General features: G+C 32.4%; 1 protein-coding gene across 1 annotated transcript; it reads right to left on the bottom strand.

The window, feature by feature from the left end:
* Positions 1–12,220: 12,220 nt before the first annotated feature.
* On the bottom strand, positions 12,221–16,464 carry LOC107422230 (probable pectinesterase/pectinesterase inhibitor 35). Its single transcript, XM_048477412.2, has 2 exons — positions 15,373–16,464; positions 12,221–13,431 (listed from the first exon to the last, which is right to left on the bottom strand). Exons 1-2 carry the CDS (start codon positions 16,412–16,414, stop codon positions 12,731–12,733), a joined length of 1,743 nt encoding a protein of 580 aa, XP_048333369.2. The 5' UTR covers positions 16,415–16,464; the 3' UTR covers positions 12,221–12,730.
* Positions 16,465–18,012: the final 1,548 nt, after the last annotated feature.

Below are 18,012 nucleotides of genomic sequence, written 5' to 3'. Positions count from 1 at the left end.
AAATCCTTAAAAAAAAAAATTGAAACTAAACAAAAACAAATACAATAACGGCACCTAATTTTGCCCCAATACTTAATAAGCAAGTTGGTACCCATACGATTGTTAACAATGAATTTTGATTAAAAAAATAAATAAATAAACAAGTTGGTACCCATACGATTGTTAACAATGAATTTTGATTGAAAAAAAAAGAGCATTATTATATGAATAATGTTTTTTCTCAAATAGCAACAACTTACTTATATGTTACAATAAAGTTACCATCAATAACGGTAATAAGTCACCAGTAATAATGGAAGCCAACAAAAGAAAAAAAAAAAAAAGTCTCTAGTATTACATAGTCAAGTGTTACATCAATACTAATTATGATGTTGCACTAATATATGTAATAATTATATTTATCAGTACAAACTAATTGACGTGGTATTCATATTAATTAATATCAACTCTCAAAAAATCATATTAATATTATGATATTATCATGACGTGCTAATTTACATCATCTAATAAATTTATTTATTAACTTACATTATAGAAAGGAAAAAAAAGAGATCAGAGATAATTAATAAAAGGGATAGTTGCCCCTTAAATTTTTTTTTTTTTTTTCTAGAATAGACAACTGCACTTTAGTTATCTTACTTTTAATTTGGTCCTAATTTTCAAAATTTTACTATGTTTCATGCGTTATTCTTTTTTTCTTTTTTTATATGAAAAATGTTTTGGTTTTTTATTTTTGTTGTGGGTGGATTTTTATCCACCTCGCCTAAAAAACTTTCTAGCAAATGTCCTGGAATTAGGGAGTAAACCAAATCAGAAATCAAGTATGATGAAAATAAGGTCCCAGAGAGACAAACGGTTGGATAGAAGATCTGAAAGGTAGTGCACTTTAAACCAAAAAAAAAAAAAAAAACCCACTTCAGGAAAGCAGATAATTATAATGCCGTTAAATAGGAGTAAGGCACATTAAGCCTTCAAACTTGAAGGGCAAGAAAATGAATGTAACACCTCATTCCGAAATATATCGGAAATTTTTTTCACGTTGACAAAGTTTGGTTGAGGTGATGGACATTGACCATGTGGGGCCACATTGACTTTTTGTTCCGGGGTGGAGTTTTTTGGATTGATCGAGACATCATTACGAAATACACATCAATCCGAGTTTGTAGACTAGTAGCACGTAAAAAACAGAGATATGGTTTGAAAGTTATAAGTAAAATAAATTGCTATCCAAATTGTCCGAGTGGTGCCGTGTTTGACTTTTTATTTTTGTAAAATTTTATTTTGACTCATGTGTGGTTGTAAAGTATTCGTCGATTCAAGTTCAGAAACTAGTGGCATGTATAATTTGGATATTCGGTTAAAAAGTTATGGATCTGCAAAGCTTTTCTAATATTGTATTACCACGTACAAATCTATGTGCGTGTGGAAAATATGTGCACAATGTCCACCGACACTGTGCCATGTGTCACTTGTTTAACCAACCCAAGAGTGCATAGTGGCACCCATGGTGGGATTTTAATTAATGGGGCATGTGAGGTGGGCGTGAGAGAGAGGAGAAAGAGAAGAGATAAAGAAGAGAGAGGAGAGAGAAAATCAACCTTAGCTATTGACCTTTCTTCGACCATTTTTGATTTACACATACTAGACCACTGTGTTGGCCACCTCCAGACTGGTCCAACCAATTTTCACGGCCAAAATGTCGGCGATGTGCCAGAATTGGGACTTTTTCTGGTGACAGTGCTGACGGCTTCAACAGGCAATTTCTCCCAATTAGGTCACCCATTTTTGACACAGTCATAATTAGTGTGTTACCCACCTTCCAATTTACCACCCATCAATTTTCACTGCCAATGGCCTCTGGACGTGCCAAAGCCGGCGACGTTTTCTGGTGACGATGGTGGCTCATCAGAAATCTTTGTTCCAGTGAGTTTTCGACGAGTTTAACTACCATTTCCCACTAATTTGACCTCTCTAAATCCAAATTCGAGGTCCATTTCCTCCAAATCTTGACGGGTTGGAGATTCGAAGACATTTAAGTGCCAATCTTTTTCGGTTAGATTTCGGCCACTACCGGTCCGATCTCTGAGAGATAAGACCCAATCCGTAATTCTCGTGTTACAAGCTTCGTTTTGTTATATCATTTATGTATTTTGGATAACGTTTGTGTTAGCTACCCTGGAAATTTGTGTATATTATATCTGATTAAAATATTATTTTAATCGCTATTTTGTATTGTTGATAATTTAGGTGCACATGTGAATCATGGAACCGGTCCTGTGGAGGATTTGATTGATTCACATATTTGAGGTGAGTGATCCTCTTTCAAAAGCTATTTTGGGTTGTTAAAAAGATATATTTTGTGTTATTTGAATTTATGAAAAATAATATGTATTAATGTCAGGACCCGTCCAGAATTCCTTCCCCGGAACCCTAGACAAGCCCTGATCCCAGGGAAACCCTACCGGACCCTCCAATGGAAAATCCGACAGAGCCTCCCCTAAGGGATTTACTTACCACAAATTACCTGCACTGAAAACACACTTCTATAATCACCCCCTTATTTCTCCCGCAAACTACAAATTGTTCCACAAATTTCAGCACTTCTCAAAAACAACAACAGTCCAGTGCATAAATAAAACAGAAGTATCCCAATAGTATACAGAGCTTTAAGAAGTGCTAAACAACAGAAATACAACAAGGCTGAAAGAAATAATACATTGAAATGAAAGAGTACAGAAGTACTTCTCGAAACACAACAGCAGCGGAAAACTTGGTTCGCTCCGGAAGAACGTCTACCACCACTTGCATCTAAGGGAACGAAATTTAAGAGTGTGAGATGCTAATCATCTCAGTAAGTGACCCTAACTACTGAACACTTTTAATAATAATAAAATAATAATAATTAAGGAATAGAACAAATACCAACAATTAATAAATAAATAATAATAACTGTTGGAAAATAATAATTTTCCTCAAAACTCTCACCAATCGCTCCGTTTGAAATGTTCCCTTTTTAAAACCTTTTTGCAAAATCCAATGTACATACCTCCTAAAAACCAAGGGATTAAACCATTTAATAAACAATAAATAAATAAAAACATACCCCAATATATATAATAAAAATATAATAAATTATAGTAAATAATTTTGAACACCTTTGGGGTTTAAACCATTATTTGCAATTTACACCGACGCACCACACCATATACCGGTGATGCCCTCCGATACCTAGCGTCCCAAGCACCGACTGGCGGGGGGGTTAAAGAGAGAAACCTGCAACCGGCACTTCGGCGTCCCGATAGTACCGCTGCTAAAACCATCAACCCGGCCAAGGAGGGGGGCGGCTGTGGCCAATAACAAACTTGCCTGCCCACGGTCCAATGGCAACTCACGGGTGAAGTAATAACCGCACGCTAAACCATATAATAACCGCGTGCTACCACGTGTCCATACACCATACACCAGAACACCAATACTGTATGAGTGCGTCTAAAAATAAACATTTATAACCAACCGTACCGTTTTTCCAAAAACCACCGTGGGAAATACATTAAATTCTCACACTTACCATCCCACATATTTTTATTCAATAACCCGGTACGAAACATTGATATCCAACAAACCACAATTTTCTCGAAGTACGAGATGCAACCATAAAAATACCGCGGGCATAATTTATAAAATTTAAACCAATATTTTCGTAAAATATTTAACCCAATTATGCCCGAAAAATTAATACTGAAAACCACGTAAAATTAATACCGAAACATACCTTGCTCATGCATAACAAATAAATTAAACCAAAATAAAACCATAATTAAATCACACCACATGAGCATAATTTAAATACCAATTTAAATATAATTAAACATAATTAATTGCCCAAAATAATTTTTGAAGGTGGGTCACTCACTCGGAGCACGCAAATCAACTAAGATCCTCCTCGGGATCAACTCCGCCACTCATACGCGCACCTAAACAACCACAGTACACCAACCAAAAATATTAATATTTTATTCGGGTAATTTCCAAATGGGTACCCGGGGAGCGAACACCAAACAATATTTAAGGGTTACGAGTTATATACCGAATCGAAGCTCGCGTGATGAGGATCACGGATTCAGTCTTACTTTCCGATGATCGAACCCGACGGGGTCGGAATCTCGCCGGAAAGCTTTTCGAGTTTCGGCTCCGCAATTCTCCCAAACCGTCGTGAATTGACGGAAACGAATGCCGGATTCGGGTTCAGGAGGTCGAACACAGTGGACTGGACAGTACTTTCCGGCGAGCCACCGCGGTCACCGGCAACCGTCGCCGGCGGTGGCCGTTGGTCGTGAAATTTTGCAGATTTGTAGATCGTGAGGAGAGCAATCCAACGGGACAAGCAGTGAGCAAAACGGAGGCCGGACGGCGAAGAAATCATGGTTTGAAGTTTTCCGGCCCCTCGCCGGAAAACGCTCCGATCCCGGCGCTTCGGTGGTCCGATGGCCATGATTTTTGGTGGGTCGGCCGGACTTGAGGAGAGGATCAAGAGTGACTGGCGCGTGTGGCCGGAAAATGGCTGGAAATGGGTCGATCTGCGGTGGTCGGCGGTGGAGGGGAAAAACTCGCCGCCGATCTTCGGACGTCCGATCCGGGCGCGTCCGACGGCCAATCGCCGTGAAACTTGGAGGTTTTGCCGAAAATGGGGAGGGGAAACTTTCTGGCCGGCGTGTGTACTGTAGATTGGCCGGAAAGGTTGAAAAATTTCGGCGGCCGGCGGACTCTCTCTCTTTCTCTCTCCTCTCTCTCTTTCTCTCTCTTCCCCGAGAATTTTATCAAATAAAAACCACTGTGTGACACTGTTCATGTCACGTGGACCAATCAGAAGCTGACACGTGGCATTTCACTGTTCACCGAATCAAAAACATTAAAATATTACGGTATCCGGTAAACTTCAAACGTCCATAACTTTTTAATCGGATGTCCTTTTTGAGCGTGCCGCTAGTCTGTGAACTCGTATCGACGAGCACTTCACAACCATGCATGAGTGAAAGCTCATTTCCCCAAAAATAAAAAGTCAACTCGGCACCCCTTGGACAATTTGGACCGCAACTTGTTTTGCTCATAACTTTCAAACCGTTGCTCCGTTTTCGACGTGCTACCAGTCTACGAACTCGGGGCATCGTGCACTTCGCCACGGTACCCTGGTCAACGCGAAATTCCAACTGGAGCAAAAAGTCAACTTTTAACCCCTTGGGTCAACGGTCAATCTCGGTCAACGTGCACGGATTCCGGTGCGATTTGGGACGGGGTGTTACATTAATATTTAAGAGAAATTGTTATTTAAAAATTATAATACCAATTTATGATGAATTAATATGTGAGTTGCTACCAATTTATATTTTGGGGTCTTAAAAGAATTATTGTTTTAATTTTTGTTAAATTATTGTTACGTTTATTGTAGAAATTATGATGCATAATAAATGTGTTTATATGCATATAATTATATATGAATTTTATGTGGTTTTAGTGTTATTTTTTATTTAAATTGATTTTAAGGATTTGAAAAAAATATTGTGTTAAATTATTATGCTCAAAAATATATTTATGCATTTAAATATTTGTGGATTTGATTTCATTGTGGTAAAATTGATAGATTTATAGCGATAATTTAAAAGAAAGGTGGAATTTTAATGGGTTCAAAAGGAAGTAATAAACCCAGTAATATTTATGCGATTTACGATTTTATGATTTTAGATTCACCATACAGTATTGGTGTTCTATAGTTTATATATTGTGGTTGTTAGTACGCAAGTATATAGGATCTTCTTGTAGGAGTCATGGACTTGAGGTTAGGCAGGTATAATGCATAATGAGCATCAGCCATTAGGACGCCAAGATGACCGTTGCAGGTTCTCTCTTTAACCTCCCCGTCAGAGTGGTACTTGAGACGCTGAGTACCGTTTAGCACCACTGATATGTATTGTAGTGCATCAAGTTGTTTTCTCAAAACGACTTTCAAAGCAAAAATATTTTAAAATCGTTTTTAAATTTAAATATATTGAATTGTGTTTTATCAATTATTTCAATTAATGTTTTTAAAATGTATTTATTCATATTTTTATCAATTATTTTAAATTAATGTCTTAAAATGCATTTGTATCATATTTTTATTATTTAAATGGATTTGATGTTTTAAAATAAATTTTAATATATTTCTACCATTTATTTCAAATGGATGATTTAATTTAATTAAAATATTCTTTTATTATTTACTTGATTTATTAAATCCAAATATTATTTGTTATATATTGAGTTTAATTTTGATTGATAACATATTTTTCTATAACAAATTTTATTTGTGATTTTATTTTATTTTATGATATTCATTCAAATTTAATAATTTGTTACTAAATTATTTTCAAGGTTGATTTTCAATTTTAAATTATTTGAATTTTATTTGTATTCATATACGTATTAATTTTCTATATATTTGGGATATAAAAATAATGGGTTTTGTAAAAATTGTTTTAAAAATTGAGATTTTTTTCAACGGAGTGAAATTGTAAGGGTTTTGAGAGAAAATTCTTTAATTTACCTAATTACTATCTTATTTATGTATTTATTATAAATCATATTTATGCAATATTTTATTATTATTATTTATGTAGTTATTGGGGTCACTCACTGAGATGATTAGCATCTCATATTTTTAAATTCTTTCCCCTAGGCTCAAGTTAGTAGATGTTGATTGTCCGGGGGCGAGTTCAATGTTTTTGTTCGTTGCCGCACTCCAAAAAGCCTGTTTCTATCCTTATTTTTCTTATTTTGTAACATCTCTTTCTATCTTGTGCTGTATTAAATTCTCTATTTAATTGTAGGCCCTATGATGCTCTATTACTATGTTGGATATTTATTTAATTAATATTATGCATATTCCATCTATTGTATTATTATAAAGTGCTGAAATTTGTGAAATTATTTGTAGTAAAGTGGAAGGAATAAGATGATGCTTTTAGAAGTGTATTTTCTGTGCAGGAAATTTTGTGGCATGTCCAACCCTTAGGAGAGATGCTGCCAAATTTTTTGTTGTAAGATCCAATAGAATTTTTCTGAGATCAAGGCTTATCTAGAGTTCCGATAAGAGATCTTGGATGGGCCCTAATAACCAATAACAATGCCATCTGGGCATAAGTAACTAACGATAGATATCCAGGATAAGCAAACCTCATCATAACCTCCAACTGGGCAAAGATCATAGTCTAAGAGTGAAACCACTTGGCAAAGAAGCATAAGGAAGTTGAAGGAAGATCCAACTGGCAATCATCCAAGCCTTCTCAAGCAACGAGGCTCTGCAAATCCTCAAGATAAATTAAGGTTTGGAATCCTCTTCTTCTTCTCCTTATTTTCAAAGAAATCCACCCCTATAGTTTCTCTGCAACTCAAGTAGGGGAATACATTGGACTTGAACCTGACTTGAGTATCAAAGGTTTTGCACTAATAATAATGCACCACTCTCCCTGACCCATTTCCTTCATTTTTAGGTTATTTTCCAACTAAATTGATTCAAACCATTTTTCAAGTAACAAGAGATTCTTTTATCCTTTCTGTTTACTAGGTCAAAGTGACATTGCTTCTGCAAATCTAAGTGGCAAACCAAATTTCGACGACAACAAGTTTCAATTTTTCTTGATTGTGATGACTTCACTTCTTACCTAACTACAAGTTTAAAAAGGAAAGAAAAAAAAAAAAAGAAAAAAAACCAAGCACGGAATTGAAAGCTATTTTATACTGGTTATAAAATTTAATGATGCTTATTTTAATAATATTATATATATAAATATAATTTTTCTTACATGCAAGAAATTTTGGAGGAATTTCTTCCAGGACATCTGTATAAAAGATAATTTTTTTAAAAAACTATCATCTTTATCAATGTCCCAAACATAATCTATTTGAATTTTTCCGTGGGAGAGATTCTATATGTATATATATTTACCGCAATAAATGACTATTCTTTTGATAAAAAACTTCTATGGTAGTAATTGATTATTCATGCATGGTTCGACCCTTTCAAAGAAAAAAGAAAAAAAAAAAAACCAAAACCAGAACATAAATATTACTGTTGTGATTTTTTTGTTTTATTTAATTTTTTTAATTTTTTAGTTAATTGTGAAGGAAAGAAAAAAATGCAAAAACAAAAAGAACACAATTTTAAATTGTACACTAACTAATATTTAAAATAACCGTCAAGTTATACATAATTATATAGAAAAAAAATTAAAATCAAAAATAAAAAACCAATGAATTATCAAACACCCGTTAACAAATGAGTCCTAAACTTTTGCTTTATAATTTTATCCAATTTAATCTTGCGGCTGATGATGATGGTTGACAATTTCATATCACATGACTCACGCAAATTGTAATTTTTTTTTTTAAATATCAATATTTAAACTTTAATTATATGTAGCCGACAATTTCAAAAAGGATAGCCAAAAATCATAAAAAAGGTAGCTAAAAGCTCTAATTATACAAAATTGTAGTAAATATATGGCAAATCAAAAGCCTAAATTTTTATATTTAAAAATGAGAGCCGAAGGTAAAATGGTTCCAAATTAGATTAGAATATGCAATCATTCCTTACGTCTTATTTGGGAAGTATTATTCTTTTGAGAATTTGAAATTCTTCGGAAAAGACTTTCCTGTATTATGGTCCTTTAGAAATCTAATTTTCAAAATTAGGAAAATCAAGCGAAAAGTATTTTCTACAAAAAATTGTTATTCCTAGATTAATTTGAAAATTTAATTCATCTATATATATATATATATATATTTTTTTTTTTTGAACAATTTATCTAAATTACAGTCTACTTAAAATTCCTTTCTTATCATAATTCGAATTCGTATTCCTATGGATACAAATAAAAATGTTCAACCACTGGAGTAAATACTCTTCGTCCTAATTATTGTCAACCTTGAAATACAAATAATTTTGATTGTTTTCATGTCTTAAATTTGCTCAAACTAACCAAACAATAAAAAAACTAATTTCTAAGAGGCTAATTTTTAAGAAAATAATTTTTAAAATATTTTTCTTTTAAAGGTTTGACAGTTCCCAAATAAGACTTAAAAAAAAAAAACTTAACAATCCAACAATAAGGACACAATAGATTTTTTTTGCTTTATACACAGACAAATGGAGATAACGATAATGCTATTATTATATATAATATATGTATATATATATATATATATATTGTGTCTAGCTAATATTTCGGTATTAAAGCCAGTTTTAAAACCTATATCTGTCTCGAATACAAGGATTTTGGATTGTACTATTTATTATCCAGTCTAATCAAATTGCTAAAATTTGAAATAGTACAATTTGGTTGGATTGAAATTAAAGTAACATATCTAATCCAATCTAAATCAATTTTGCATATCAAACCGAATGGAATTCTTTATATTATTAATGTGATACATGCGCAAGGCTAACAGTTGTAGAACTATAATTTGAATCCAATCGATGATTGAATAGACGCCCTTTGCTTCATTGTGTAAAGCATTCACGGTTAACATACAATTACCACGTATGTAGCAAAATAATAATAATAATAATAATAAATAGAAAATAAATAAAAGAAAGAAGAACTCAACCATAAAAACTAAATAATTAATTAAATACATAAAAATCAATAGTGACTTTTTTGGTACTCATGTAACCCCTGTTGATCCACATGACCCCAAAAATCATCCATAAAAGTTTTGCAAGTGTGAATTAAATGAAATTTTGTTTTTAACCCACTACCAAATTAACAAATACAAACAAACAAATCATAAAAGCAAAGAGAAAAAAAAAACACAATTCATAATTAACAAAATCAAGTTGCGTAGGGGCTTCTTCTGTTATAATTATTATGTCCCTTAATTGCACTTTCGAATCCATAGAATTAGATTCCACGTCAATTATAAAGTTTTTGTATATAATATAATATAATAACGGGTCCCTTATACCCAACCCATGCACGTGCATGAAGCTTTCGAATTAGACCTCTTAACTCCCTCATTATCCTTTCTTCAAAAAAGAAAATGAAAGAGATTTCCTCATTATCCTTTCTTTTTTTCTTTATTAATCTCCGTGTGCATACCTTAAAATATGATATCAGCTATTTATACCAACCAATAAACGACACGTAATCATTGCTATGTGGATTTCATTTCGCCATGTGTCAACTTTTGATGCTCGTTTAGTTTAGTCCAACATGACTTGGTTATACAGCTGATATTTTTCTAAATATTCATATATTTTGCATATATTCTTCTTCTTCCTTAATCTCTTCAATCTTTCCATTTTCAATCAAATATCAATGATATATCTTTTTCTTTTCTTTTTAGTTTTCACCCAAATTTGTATAAGTTTTCCTCAATGGTGATTAGTGATGATCGCAAAAAGGAATTAGCCCTTATTAATTTGGCAGGGATTTGTTTTTAGAGTTTTATGGCCAAAAGCAGCGGCTAAAAAAATTTGCCACACTTTTTTGTTTTCTTCGTTGTTTATTTTTTTTATTATTTTGAAAATTTTCCTATATACAATATACAAGGAGGATTTTGAGGCCCAAGTATGGATTACTACCAAATTTCATTTTGCTCATCTATTTCAATTGATCCATTCCAACATTATAAGGCCCAAAACTTCCATGTCCGATCACTCAGTTTCTTGTACACACAAGTTCAGTCTCATCTGATTTTTTTAAAAATAGAGGTTTCGTGGGACCTCAATTCTCTACTTTTTTAACTACTTTGAACATATTTGAATACATGTTTAAATTGAATTAATTTATCTTTTTCAATTTTTTGTCATAAAAAAGTTTGATCTTATCTATTCTAACATAAACAAACATAAAAAATAATAATAATAAAAATTAAAAAAAATAAAGAAATGATCCTAGTTCTGTTTCACCACCACACCTTAAACCATAAGATTATCATCACTGGTCATGTCAATTAGGTTGTCCTAAAGAGACAGTCTTGTCTAATAATTTGATTGTTTTAAACTAAGCAAATCAAACAACTATATATTATCACAGAAGTCATTATTCTAAAATATTAGATCGCTGAAACAAAACAAGGCTTATTTGTGTTTGAAACAGTGGAATTAGCTTAGATCAGATATGAATTTAACGCCTAAAAAAATAAGGGAAAAAAAAAGAAGATAAAGATAGAACATGAAATCTAAGTTATTGTTAAGGCTTAATTTATTAATGAATCTTACTTTGTCATCATAGGTGATAATCATCATTTTATATAGTGAAATTTAATTGAAACATTTAATTTTTTTATTTTTTTATTTTAAAATTTTAAAAATAAATTATTTAATAATAATCATTTAAATTGCAATTTTAACATATAAATCCACCGGTAATCATTCACTAAAAGTGACAAATAACCTTTTTCTTTATTAAAATATATGTCGGCAATCTGGCTATAGGAATAGATCAAGCCTTGCTACACATGATGACTACAAAAAAATTATAAGCAATAATTGTAATAAAAATTTAATGTCAAATTTCGAAGTTAAAAATATCAATCGAAAAAATGAACTCATATCATATTCTGATCAATGACTGGTAGACTAAATTTAATTTTTCTGACTACATTTTATTGTAATCGAAAATACATTTTATTTTAGCCAAAATTTATTATTATTATTTTGTTTTTCTAAAATTAATTATTTGCAATTAAATCAACTACGCCCCCTCCCCTCTTCGTTTTTTTTGGTGTTTAATATATCAGTTTTATATTGTGTGTGGCTAGGGACCCTCAATTTGTTTTGGCGGTAAGAAACTAATTAATCAGTTGGACTAAAGCTTCTGTGTGTTTCACTTAACACTATTGCTAAATGGGTGTCATATGGTTGGTGTGACCAATTAAAGTGTGATTAAATGGGATTTGACTTTGATTGTGTCTTCCACAAATGAAGCTTCAGGCAGACAACTAGAGGACCCATTATGGTTGTTGTGGAAGAAGATCTCTCTGTTTCCAAGTGCACTTTTGACAGCTGGTTATTTAAACATCTCATCCATTATATGTGATCAGTTTCCATTGTTCGCTTGCTATATATTTATATTGTTTCCTTTTTTTTGCTTCACAACATTTTTTTTTGAATGACTGCACAACATTAATAAAGGGGATAGACCAATATACCATATGCAAATGTAAATTTTGCAAATTGTAATGAAAAAGACACAATGTACATACATATACCCTTATTATATATATATATTTTTTTTTTTGGTGAAAATGTACATACATATCAGTTATACACATGTGCCATGAAAAGCTTATAGCACTGATTTTTGGTCATGACCTAGCTGGACCAACCCAAATTGACTAACTCATAACTTTACATTTGTTTTCTCCACATAGCAGTTCAGCCTCAGCTCATTCAGCTGCACCCTTTTCAGTTGATTTTGACCAAAACAGAAGATGGTATAAACACAGAACTTATTATTAAACAAATAATATCATTTACAAAGCTGTAGACCTAACTATAAGGATCAGAGTAGTTTGGTATGCAGGACAGTACTGGATTGAGTCAGAGTAATTTAAGTCTATCCATCAGTAGTATCAAACATTTTTTAAAATTAAACTTAAAAATAATCATTTCCAATCCGATCCAATCCAATCCTGCATATCAAATGAACCTTATGGTCATTGGCTATTTTATTGACACGACGTTTAGAGTTTATCCAAGCAAACCCGAGTCAAAAGAAACACCAGTGGCAGGCAACCAAAGATCACCTGCGATGAAACTGCCAACAGTGAAAGGTTTAGCTTCAGCAGGAGTGAGTGAAGGATGACAACCGGGCCACTTAACCCTAAAAGCAGTTGAAGAACCAGGTCCAGAGTTCATATACTCCCCATAGTAAAGCGTTTTGAGAGCGAAACCGCCGGACCAAGGAGACCAACCGGACCGGTGAATAGAATCGTCGATGAAAGACTGCATGATAACAGTCCTCGAGTACTGCTTCCACGGCCTTCCGAGATAAGTTTCGTATTTGGATTTTACAGGAGCAAGGTCATTGGCGGCCGAGATCTTACAGCGGTGGATGGAAATCCCGGTGTTCTGGTCCGGGCTGGACCGGCCTTGGGCCGTGATGAAGTTCTTGACGTTCGTTGAAGCCGGTTTTCGAGCATAGATGTTGCAGGATTGGAAGACGACGGCTGAGTCTCCGAAGATGAAGTCTACGGTGCCGTAGATGTCGGTATCTCTGTAGAATTGTCTCTTGGACAGGGTGTAGAGTGTGTCTTGGTTGCCGATGATGGAGCATTGGAAGATCACCGATTTGTCCGAGCCTACGCGGAGTGCCACCGCTTGGTGTTTTGATGGTCCGGCGCTGTTCAAAAATGTTATGTCTCGTGCTATGAATCCATCTCCCATGGCGCCTTAGAGAGAGAATAATTTGGTTAACAATGTAATTAAGATGGTTGTTTGTAGGATTTAGAAATTTGAATTATTAAGAGCTTAACAGAAATAATATTGTATCCTTAATTAATCATATCATCGTTAATTGGGATTCAAGATTCTGTTTTTTGTTTGTTTGTTTGTATTTTATTTTCTATCAAATCAATTCTTGTGCTAAATCATATAGCAGTAAAAGTTAAAATTATTAGAAGAAAATATATCCTGCATTATGTAGGACCAATATATATTTAATTACATATATATATATATATATATAGGTTGAGACAAAATTATGAGCACAGGATGAGTGATCACCAGTGGGTCATAGTGTCCCTTAGCATCATAGGGAAGTTAATAATAATTACCAGCTAGATATGCACTTGAAAATTGAAATTGTACTACTGTCCGTTTAAACCAACCAGAAGCAAAGGTTGATCTTCTTGGTCCACTAATTCAATCATATAGATAATAAACGACAGATAATATAATTTTTTTTTTGATTAATTATGTGTACTATCTCTAATAATTAGCTAATTATTGCTTAATCCTGTAACTTACGCTACTTTTACATATGAATAAAAAAATATCTTGCATAAAAAACATTTTTTTTGTTTAAATAAAAATTAGCTTAAAGAAAAACCAACGCGCTCCGAGCATCTACCATACTAGAGACAGAAAAGCTATAATAAAGAATATGACAATGATTTAGAAAAGTCTATGTAAAATTAGGGATTTTCTAAATCAGTAATATGTATAGACTTTTCTGATTTATTGTCATCTATAAAAGCTATACATATTACTGATTTAGAAAATCCCTATTTCTGAATAATAAAAATAATAATAAAGAATATTAGATCCCATAAACTAATTTTGTATTTTAAAAAAAGAAAATATGATATGTAATATATATGATATGTGTATAGCTATGAACTGAAAATTACTATTTCATCACTTTTCTACGTAAAGCATGCAACGAAAAGACATTGAAATATACATCAATATATTCACAAAACATTATTAGGTTTCCAATTGTATCCTCATGAAAGTTTGATTTTTCTATAAGGAATAATTAGCTCATCTGGTATTTTGTTAGCCCCTCTAGCTCTTATACAATCAGAAAACAATAAATTATTTAAGGGATTAAATAAGGTTGACTCCTATTTATTGGGAAAGTTGAGATGTTAACAGTTATTTCCATTTTTTGTTGACTCAACCTAATTTTGGACCAGGAATTTTGGGTTACTAGAAAAACCCAAAAAAAAAAAAAAAAGAAAGAAAGAAAGAAAAAAAATCAAATGAATTTTTTTTTTTTTGGCGAATGAAAAACAAAATTAAATGAATTTGACAATTATAGCTTAGCCCCACCTCATATTGGTAGACCATCCAAGGCTTTTATGCCAAAAACTTTAATCATTAATATCTCTAAACAAAAAGTGTGGACGAAAAGAAAAGAGAGAAACTTAAAAGAAAATAATTAATTAACCAAAATACATATACACCTAGCTAGTATCACCCTTTTTATGTATCTCTAATGAATAAAGTTAAAACAAATTTAAAAAAAAAAAAAAAAAAAAAAAAAAAAAAAAACCAAAACAAAGACTATCCTTGAGACACAACATTGCCAAATTTTTTCATAATTACCGATTGATATGGTAGATATTAAGTGAGATTGGCTTAATGAATTTGTCATACACATCTACATCTAATAAATTATGGATTTGAAATATTGAAAAAAAATCGATATGTAAATGTATATATATAAATAAGTGGATCGAAATAACATTCATCACATGTCTATAAACTTATTAAAAAACAAAACAAATTCATAAAAGATATCGTATTTTCAAAATTGTTAATTTTTTTATCCAAAATTTAAATATGTTAAAAAAAGTAAAAATAGATGAGAGAAATTTTGTACTTACCAACAGTGGCAGATTCATAGGTAGTCCAACCATCTTCGTAATTTCTATCACCAACAATCACAGATTTTCCTTTCCCATCACCAATCAACATGACATTCTTTTGCTTTGTTGGAATCTTGATATATTCATGGTAAGTCCCAGCTTTCACATGAATCACAGTCCTCCCTCCTCCTCCAGCCATTGATGCACCTAAAGCTTCACTTATTGTCATATGAGTCCCACTCCCATCTTTAGCCACAACAGCATGAGCTTCTATCTCTCCCACAGGAGTTTCAAGAAGTTTCCTCTCAGCGGCCGAAACCCACGTCGGAAAATTCCCCGACGACAACAATCTCCGTCGTCGCCGGCCACCATTGCTAGGGTTTGAAGGTTTAGCACTAGAAAGGTAGAGAGCCAAAGAGTTGCTTACGGATTTGCTCAAACTTTGTGAATTCGCCTCCATCACACCTTTCTCATCCTTAATCCGGTACCTTTCAAGGCTCTCGAGACATGTTTGTTGATTGGTTAGAGCAGCACTGAGCCATGTATGGACATCATCACCATCACCATGATCACCATCAACATAGCCATGGCGGCTGCTGATCATGACTTTGGCGAGAAGGTCGACGCTGTCGTCGAGAAGTTCGAGGCAGTCGGTGATGCCACCACCGCCGTTGAACTGAGCATGGAACTTTCTTTCTGATAGAGTGATGTTGTATGCAAGAGCTCTAGCAGAACGAGCTTTTTCCATGGTGAATTGGACTGAGATATCAAAGACATCTTTGTGGTTTTTTGGAAGATTATTGTGATTGATGGATTTGAATGAGACTAATGAGGATTCACAGTCTGCTTGATAAGGGGTGTGTTTGCATGCTGAGAAAATGGTTGCTGCGGATGATAATTTTCCGGGAAACTTGGAGAAGTTGGAGAGTGATGAAGGAACTGGGTTAGATAAAATGGATGAACATAATAAGGATTGTGTAGCTAAGAAGATGAAAAATGGAAGGATTTTGTGTTTGCTTGTTTGTTCTCCATTGGAGAAGAAGCTTAGCATTATCTTCATGCTTGGCTAGCTTTTGAGAGAGAGAGAGAGAGAGATGAGGATGCTTGAACACTGAGCTGATGCTGCTATTTATAGACTTGTTTTTATGTCAAAAATGGCTCTTTTATTTTGTATATATATATATATATATATTAATACGAACATTTTTTTCTAATATTATCCAAACATATTATACATTATCTTTGACTATATTTATCTATAAATTGTATCATATATCATTGTGATGGGTGTGACTTTGGCTTAATTTGCATAACTTTTTTCAAATTTGTCGTAGTTTGCATAATCCTTTCAAATTTGTCATAATTTGTAATTGTTTCCATGTTCATATAGTTATATTACTATAATAAAAACAACATCAGATCAAGATTTTCTCTCAGAATCTAAGCTATTAATTATTCCCAGCTTTTTAAAGCAATAATTTTGTGTCCGCCGATAAAGGGATCAAAGGAAAAAAAAAAAAAAAAGTTTTCCCTGTGTAATAATATTAATCACATGTTTTCGTTAGTTGATGTAAAACTGACAGGCATAGAGCACAATTTACATAGTCGACGTATACATATATATATATTTGTATATAAATTTTCGAATAAATAATAAAACAAATTTTGGCTTCAGATAATAAAAGGGGAATAAAGCTAATTTGGATAGTGCACATTGTAATGATTGTCATCATTATTTCCTTTTATATCATTATACATTATATGTAACCAGGCTTTTATAATATCAATTTAATTAACGGTTATACGGTTAGAATTTCCTAGGCGCTTATCAATTCTTAAATTTATTTCAAATACTGGAAGTTAAAAATATATCAATATTTTTCTAAATTTATATAAGATTCATTTTTTTTTAATAAAATTTTAATATTTTATTAAATCCATAATATATTATTAGTTTATTTTTAAATCTAACTTAACACAATTTAATGGAATGAGATTCTAATACTAAAATTTTTAGAACAATTTAATGTGAACCTGGCTATTGATGTTATATATATATATATAGTTCCATTTTCCTAGGAGTAGTCACCCGAGTTATGGTGGCATTGGCAATCTGTCGTTGATGAGAATTTATTTTTTCACATAAATTATATGTAAACACTAATATATTTCGACTTAGAAAAATTATTGATGTGCAGGATAAGATAGGCGACTGCACCTAGAACAATACATATATATTATATAGCTAATTATGATTTTATGAAGTTCCACCATCGTTTGGAATGAAGACTCACTTATATGTATGAAATTATAAACATAGACATATGCAGGTTATAAATAAATTTTTTGGGATTACAAAGGCCCAAACCAGCCTATACCCCTTCAATCTTTTCTATTTACTGAATAATAATAATAATAGTAATAGCAACAACAACAACTCAACCATTTGGGAATCCTATACATCTATCTAGATTTCCCCATGATCTATGTTTTTTTTTTTCTACAAGAACTAATCTTTTCTGACCAAACTCTCTATATGTGAATGAAGAATGCTGGATAAAACTAATTTTCTATTCCAGATAATTGATTCTGTTATTCCTTTAACAAAACCACTAAAAGTCCATCAATTACTAATTAATTAATTAGCTTCCTCATTTC

Source organism: Ziziphus jujuba, chromosome 3 (assembly GCF_031755915.1).
Source record: "Ziziphus jujuba cultivar Dongzao chromosome 3, ASM3175591v1".
Classification (NCBI taxonomy): domain Eukaryota; kingdom Viridiplantae; phylum Streptophyta; class Magnoliopsida; order Rosales; family Rhamnaceae; genus Ziziphus; species Ziziphus jujuba.
The sequence above is the reverse complement of the archived record's forward strand: the minus strand, read 5'-3'. Positions and strand labels throughout refer to the sequence as shown.